The 7,826-nt window shown below is 44.4% G+C and overlaps 1 protein-coding gene across 1 annotated transcript; it reads right to left on the reverse strand.

The window, feature by feature from the left end:
- Positions 1 to 3,456: 3,456 nt before the first annotated feature.
- Positions 3,457 to 7,616, reverse strand: LOC144893699 (uncharacterized). Its single transcript, XM_078785061.1, has 5 exons — positions 7,506 to 7,616; positions 4,983 to 5,168; positions 4,410 to 4,598; positions 4,024 to 4,203; positions 3,457 to 3,884 (listed from the first exon to the last, which is right to left on the reverse strand). The coding sequence occupies exons 1-5, from the start codon at positions 7,614 to 7,616 to the stop codon at positions 3,585 to 3,587; spliced, it is 966 nt and encodes a 321-aa protein (XP_078641187.1). The 3' UTR covers positions 3,457 to 3,584.
- Between the last annotated feature and the right edge of the window lie 210 nt (positions 7,617 to 7,826).

A 7,826-nucleotide genomic window follows, 5' to 3' on the forward strand; every position in this document is an offset into this window, starting at 1 on the left:
AAGTGAGAGGCTGCAAGATTGAAGTTCACAGGCTTGCATGGACGAGGAGAATAAACGGGTGTCCCAGGGCCTTTCAATAAAACAAAGTATTTTGATGATAAATAAGTGTTTATTGTGACAAATACAGATCCATATTATCTTGATACAAGCGATGATGTTGGTGTGAAATATGGTCCCAAAATGTGGTCCCCGAAAACCGGAACATAAAGCCAACCCAGACCCTCCCATACTTGCCTGCCACCATGTAGTCGGGCCAACGTCCCCCCAGATTCCACCTGTCTACCCTCGGCCCTGGCATGCATGGTGCAGTGGCCATGAGCTTTGCCTGACCGAGGTGCACTCGTGACCACATGGGGTAGCAAGGTTTCAGCAGGATTTGACAGGAGCGGGGGTACCCTGGGATGCCGCAGCACTACCAGGGCATCCGGTCTCGCTTTCTCTTATTGAGCCATGCCCCACGGGCGCCTCGGGCCACTCGGCACTCTTCCCGCAAAGTGGTTCCCTCCCAATCCAGGCTTGTAGGCCCGCCCCTTTCGGGACTGGACCGCAACCTTCATGGATCAGGAGACACTGCGTCCACCGACCTAGCCATACCTCTTTTGAGGCCAGCTGATGGCCTTGGTGGGGCGCAGATGCCACAGAGCTGGGGCAAATGCAAAGTTGCACAGTGCCCCGGGTCGACCCCACACCAACCCACCTAAGGGGACTGGACGTTGGGAGATCTGAGAACACCTGACACATGACGGGGGTGATACAGAGGGAATTCCAGGGTTATGGAAGGGCCCCCCCTTTGACGGGTTGAGTTTGCACCTCTCCAGTCTCCAAGGGACTCCCGCCTTTCTGGGACTGGTCAGACCACTCGGGTTGACCCGGTGAGGGTTGCTGGCCATGCTCCGGAAGAGAACCACACACGTGGCCCATCAACTACCAGAAGATCGGGCAGGTGGAAACGGAAACACCTATGCGGCTGTGTCCAATGAAATGATGATGTTGGTGTGAAATTTGCACCAGTATGTAAGTGCAGAAAAGTTCCATTAAGAAGTTGGATAATAAATAATTTATATGAATAATAATAATAATAATTCATTTATTTTGAATAGCGCTTTTCATGAAGCCCAAAGGCGCTTTGACAGAGTGCAAAACATAATGCATAACAAAACATGAAAACAACAATTGCAAAAAGACAAGAATCAATAGGAAAATATTTAAAGCAAAAGGAGGGAGAAGGAGAAGTGATAGTCAGGGGTTAAATGCTGTGGGTTGAATGTTGAATGCAGCACTGAACAGGTGGGTCTTGAGTGATGTTTTGAATGTGGTGAGTGAGGAGGAGTCTCTGATGGTGTGAGGTAGTGAGTTCCAGAGGGTGGGAGCAGCGATGGAGAAGGCCCTGTCCCGCCAGGATCTGAATTTGGTCCGGATGGGGGGGGTCAGGAGGTTGGTACCAGCAGAGCGGAGGTTGCGGGTGGGAGTGTGTCTGGAGAGGAGGTCAGCCAGGTAGGATGGGGCCAGGTTATGGAGGGCTTTGTAGGTCAAGAGGAGGATTTTGTACTGGATTCTCTGGGAGATGGGGAGCCAGTGAAGCTTGTAAAGGACGGGGGTGATGTGGTCACGGGTCCGGGAATGGGTGAGTAGACGGGCAGCGGAGTTCTGAATGTATTGGAGTTTATTGGTGATTGTTGAGGGTGAACCATAGAGGAGGCTATTGCAGTAGTCCAGACGGGAGGTGATGAAGGCGTGGATGAGGGTTTCTGCAGCCGTGGAGGAGAGGGATGAGCGGAGACGGGCGATGTTTTTCAGGTGAAAGAAGGCTGTCTTTGTGATCTGTTTAGTGTATTTGTCGAAGGAGAGGGTTTGGTCAAAGATGACACCAAGATTCCGGATGAGAGGGGAGGTGGATACTGGGATACCGTCGATGTTGAGGGCAAAGTTAGGGGTGGATTTTGTGAGCGTTTTTGGGCCAATGATGATTATTTCAGATTTATCACAGTTAAGTTTGAGGAAGTTGATTTGAAGCCAGGATTTTATTTCAGAGATGCATCGGTGAAGAGACGGACTTGGTGGAGATGAAAAGCTGGATGTCATCGGCGAAGCAGTGGAATTGGAGACCATGACGGCGGATTAAGTGACCGAGGGGGGACAGGTAAAGGATGAAGAGGAGGGGGCCAAGAACTGAACCTTGGGGGACACCTTGGGGGAGGGGAGCAGTGGGGGATTTGCAGTTATTGATGGAGATGAACTGGCGTCTGTCAGAGAGGTATGATTTAATCCAAGAGAGGGCAGTGCCGGTAACGTTAAAGGTGGCTTCAAGTCGGGTGAGGAGGATGGTGTGATCGATGGTGTCAAAGACAGCGCTGACTGAGGTCGAGGAGGACGAGAATGTTGAGGTTGCCAGCGTCAGAGGAGAGGAGAAGGTCGTTGGTGATTTTGAGGAGAGCAGTTTCAGTACTGTGGTTGGAGCGGAATCCGGATTGGAATGTTTCATACAGGTTATTGGCAGAGAGGTGATGTTTGAGTTGAGCGGCTACAGCGCGTTCCAAAACTTTTGACAGAAAGGGTAGGTTGGAGATGGGTCTGAAGTTATTTAGGGTGTCAGGGTTTAGACCAGGTTTTTTTAGAATGGGGGTAACAGCAGCAATTTTGAGGGATGGTGGGACGATGCCTGTAGACAGGGAGGAGTTTATTGTTGCAATGATAAGTGGAGAGAGAGCAGGGAGGGAGGCCTTGACAAAGCTGGAGGGGATGGGGTCAAGAGTGCAGGTGGCAGTTTTCATTCCTATGAGGAGTTCAGAGAGGTCAGTAGGGGAGACCGGGGAGAATTGAGACAGGGGAAGGCAGGATAAGGTGGGGCAGGTGGTTGGAGGGGGAGCGGGTGCGGCGGTGGTCAAGCTGTTGTAGATGTTGTCAATTTTGCGTTGGAAGAAAGAAAGGAAGGAGATGCAGTTGTCTATTGTGAATGACTGGGTAGTGGTGTCCAGGGGGCGGAGGAGTTTGTTTATTGTCGAGAAGAGTGCTTTTGGGTTTCCGGAGCCAGAGTGGATAATTTGAGAGTAGTAGGTGGAGCGGGCGTGGGAGAGGGCATCTTTGTAGTGTTGTGGGTGGTCCTTGTAGGCTTGGGAGTGAACTGTGAGACCTGTTTTATTGCGGAGTCTTTCAAGTTGGCGAGCACGAGTTTTCATCAGGCGGAGTTCAGGGGTAAACCAGGGAGCAGAATGGGTGAAAGAAACTGTTTTGGTTTTTACAGGCGCAAGCTGGTCAAGGCAGGAGGAGAGAGTGTGGTTGTAGTAGTCAGTGAGGTCGGAAGGGGTGTGGAGGTCAATGAAGGGAGAAGTGGACATTTTTTCAGAGAGGGTGGATGAGAATGAGGTAGGTGAAAGAGCGTTTAGCTTATGGAAGTTGATAGTGCGATAATGTCTTGGTGTTGGGGTGGGGATGTTGATGGTCATAGTGATGGCTAAGTGGTCAGAGAGGGTGAGGTCGGAGCCAGAGAGATGGTGCAAAATTAATCCAGTGGAGCAGACAAGGTCCAATGATGTGAGTGATGTGATGATGTTCGTATCACATTTGTAAAATCCATGATGTCTATATTATATTAGCCGACTAATGTTGACTGAACATTTATAACAAATTGGGTTAGTTGTGATTTTCACGTCAGCGATCCGTTTAAGAACGACAGAGGAGGGGTGGAATGAATTTGAATTTAGAGCTTGGAGTGATTTGGAATCATAAGAGATGGAATTTTTTTTTGAAGTGGACTGAGATCGTTGCTCCCATTCCTCGAACTTCCTGTTCATTTCTTCCACTGCCTTTACAGTTTCGTTGTTTTTCAAGACCACTTCATCCCAGTCGTTGTCTTTAGTTTGAAAATCCGTCTTGAGCTGCGTCACCTGCAAGTGATTAAAACACATCAGCAATCATCACACATCGAGGGAAACATTATCTTATGCTCTTTTGTATCTGTTATTTTGTGGTCAAAGGTCAGACAGTGTGGAGCAAGTCCCACATTGTTCGATAACGGTTGCTTACTTGTTGGCGGTACTCAACATCCTGTTGCTCCTGCTTCTTTCGCTGTTCCTGGAGCTGCTGTTCCAATTCAGAATATTTGCTCTCCAGGTGTGAGCGATCCATCAAAAGTGCTTCAATCCGTGAAGTCATCTCATCCAATTGATTATCAGTTGATTTCAACTGCTGAGATAGCAGCTCGACCTGTGCAGCAGAAACATGACAGTGTCACTGACAGGAATGTTTCTGTTTTCTGTTCTACATTCCAATGAATAGTCTTCCATTTGTAAATGTCTCACAAGGAGCACGACCCCTGCGAGGTGTTAAAACTCATTAAATCATGTGGAGGTGAACATGATGTTCACCCCATTGACATCTGCAGTCCCACATGCTTGATAACGGTTCCTTACTTGTTGGAAGCTCTCAACGTTCTTCTGTTGTTCTTCCTCATTCCATTGCCGTTGTTTCTGGAGCTGAAGTTGTACTTTTGGCAACTTGATCGAAACTTTTTCGAGTTCGTCTGAAAGGATCTTGTTTTTCACTGTGAACTCATTACCTTGTTCATCCTTCACGTCCAATCGTTGTGAAAGTGCATCAACCTGTAAGGTAGAAACATGACAGTGTCATCGACGAAGTTTCTTGTTTTCTATTCTACATAACCAGAAAGAAACCCAGTGACGGGTTTGAAAGAAAATTCAAGACCACACAGCTCACCATTACGCACTCCTTCTCATCATCAATCAAAAAACATCAATACATTATGGAGGTGTCCCTCTCAAGTCTAAACTAGAATCAACTCTGGTTAAAGGTGGAAGGTTCACATGGAATTTCACAAATTCCAAACAACGGTCTTGCATTTGTAAATGTCTCATTAGCAGCACGACCCATGCGAGGTGTTCAATCTCATCAGAACACGTGGAGGTGAACATGATGTTCATCATCTTGGCATCTGTAGTCCCACATGCTTGATAACGGTTCCTTACTTGTTGGAAGCTCTCAACGTTCTTCTGTTGTTCTTCCTCATTCCATTGCTGTTGTTTCTGGAGCTGAAGTTGTACTTTTGGCAACTTGATCGAAACTTTTTCGAGATCGTCTGAAAGGATCTTGTTTTTCACTGTGAACTGATTGACTTGTTCATCCTTCACGTCCAATCGTGAAAGCAACTCGACCTGTGCAATAGAACACATTGCGTCATGAAGAGATGGAAATAACATAATGAAGAAACATCACAAAAGACTTGAACGGCACTCGGTAGAGCGCAAACCTCCGCCAGGCTGAACAGTTTATGTTTTGTATCCCACTGATAGGCCTGATCTGGATTCGGACCTGCACCAAAATCGAATTGGCTTGCTCTTGTCACTTAACCAACTCGTCCACCAAGTTTCGTCATAACTCGTCCATAACGTTTTTAAATATCAGGTTTTTATCGTTTTTCACCCGATCTCTCAATGGTGAAGAATCACTTGGAAATGAAATAATTCTCATATCCGAATCCATATTCAGATCTTCACCAACATCGAATCGATTAGTCCATGTCACACACCCAACCGGTTCCCCAAGTTTCGTCCAAATCAGTCTATAACTTTCTGAGACACCCTGCTATATGTCGGTTTTGGCCCAATCTCTCAATGGTGAAGAATCACTCAAAATATTCCACTAGCCAGATCTGAATCTGGATCTTCACCAAAATCTAATCATTTCGTCCTTGTCATATACGCTACCTCTCTACCAAATTTCGTTTGAATCCGTACACAACTTTTTGAGATGTCTTCTTCACAAACAAACAAGAAATATGTCGTGCACAGCACGATACTTGCGAAATTCCTAAAATAAGTTGTTGGCCTATAATGACCTCAAAAATAATTCGTGGTTGAATTAATGACCAGATATACAAACCCACTTCAAGTTTCAAGTTAATCGGATGAAAAGTGAGGATTTTAGAAATTTGGTCAATATTGACCTTTTGGCCTATGTTGACCTCAAAAATACTTGGTGGTTGAATTCAGTGTTAAAATATGCAAATCGTCTTAAAATTTCAAGTCAATCAGATGAAAATTGAGGATTTTAGAAATCTGGCCTATGTTGACCTTTTGGCCTATATTGACCTCAAAAAATAGTTGGGGGTTGCATTCAGTGACCAGATATGCAAATCCTATTCAAATTTCAAGTTGACTGGATGAAAATTTGAGGATTTTAGAAACTTGGCCTATGTTGACCTTTTGGCCTATGTTGACCTCAAAATACTTGGTGGTTGAATATTGTGACCAGATATGCAAATCCTCTTAAAATTTCAAGTCAATCAGATAAAAATTGAGGATTTCAGAAATTTGGCTTATGTTGATCTTTTGGCTGATGTTGACCTCAAAAATAGTTGATGATTGGTTTCAGTGACCAGATATGCAAATCCTATTTTAGATTTCAAGTCAATCGGATTAAAATTGAGGATTTTAGAAATTTGATAAAGTTGGTCGACCTTCGGCCTATGTTGACCTTTTGGTCTATTTTGATCTCAAAAATAGTTGGTGATTGAATTCAGTTCACTCATATAAAAATCCTATTCAAATTTCGAGTCAATCTGATGAAAATTGAGGATTTTAAAAATTGGAAATGTTTGTTGACCTTTGACCGATTTGACCTTTGACCTTTTGGCCTATGTTGACCTCAAAAATAGGTGGTGGTTCAATTCAGTCGGCTGATATGAAAATCATGTTCAAATTTCAAGTCAATCAGATGAAAATTGAGGATTTTAGAAACTTTAACAATAAGTGGTTGACATTTGGCCTATGTTGACCTTGTGATCTATGTTGATCTCAAATATAGTTGGTGGTTGAATTCAGTTCGCTGATATGAAAATCATATTCAAATTTCAAGTCAATCGGATGGAAATTGGGGATTTTAGAAATTTGGCCTGTGTTGACCTTTTGGCTAATGTTGACCATTTGGCCGATGGTGACCTCAAAAATACTTGGTAGTTGAATTCAGTGACCATATGTGCAAATCCTCTTCAAATTTCAAGTCAATTGGATTAAAATTGAGAATTTTAGAAATTTGACAAATTTGGTGACCTTTGGCCTTTGTTGACCTATTGACCCCAAAAACAATAGGCTTCTTGCTTATTACAAACTCTACCGTTTGGTGAAGTTTTGTGAATGTCGGTTGAAAATTGTGATCTGTAGGCGATTGACAGACATTCAAACAGAGAGACAGACTGACAGAATACAGACAGAATACAGACAGACTGACTGACAGACAGACAGACAGACAGACAAAATAACGCACAAGACCAACCAATATAATGAGAAATCTTCGATTTTCGCAAGTAACAAACAAACAGACAGGGGTGAAAAGAACCTCCATGCACCTTCGTGGTGGAGGTAATAATAATTTTTCAAATGGAAGCAAAGATAATGATAATTAGTGGAATTTAGTGGATTCAACTCTCCTTGTTGCATCTCTGCAACTTCCTTTTGTTGAAAGTTCTCCAGCAATGGCCGCTCTTTGTTTACCTTTTTTTTTTGTTCGTACTTCCGGCCACATTCAAAACTGCAGAAACAAAGACAAAGCTTGTGAGTTCGAGAAAAAAGTATGATTTTCAAAAGATGAAGAGCATGTTCCATTGTTATCGGATATAAAACGTTGAGCTTGCAGGTAAGCCCAGTGTTGGCTTTACAGTTAAGATAACTGGCTGAAGATCTTCGGGTAATGAGTTTCAGCCCCCTGTTGAACCGTTAAATAGCACCAGGTGTGAGACTCAGCCTGTCATCCTTCCAAGGTCGGTAAAATAAGTACCGTACCCGATTACTGGAAACAGGGGGCACTGCATCAGT

The sequence above is a fragment of the Myxine glutinosa genome, chromosome 9 (genome assembly GCF_964187855.1).
Source record: "Myxine glutinosa chromosome 9, kmMyxGlut1.1, whole genome shotgun sequence".
Lineage (NCBI taxonomy): Eukaryota > Metazoa > Chordata > Myxini > Myxiniformes > Myxinidae > Myxine > Myxine glutinosa.

Bases quoted from the DNA above. Each gene is read 5' to 3' on its own strand.
- LOC144893699 (XM_078785061.1), bottom strand. From the start codon at position 7,616: ATGGAACATGCTCTTCATCTTTTGAAAATCATACTTTTTTCTCGAACT. The intron at 4,599-4,982 runs GTAAGGAACCGT...TCTACCTTACAG, and splicing joins ACGTTGAGAGCTTCCAACAA to GTTGATGCACTTTCACAACG. The intron at 4,204-4,409 runs GTAAGGAACCGT...TCTGCTGCACAG, and splicing joins ACGTTGAGAGCTTCCAACAA to GTCGAGCTGCTATCTCAGCA.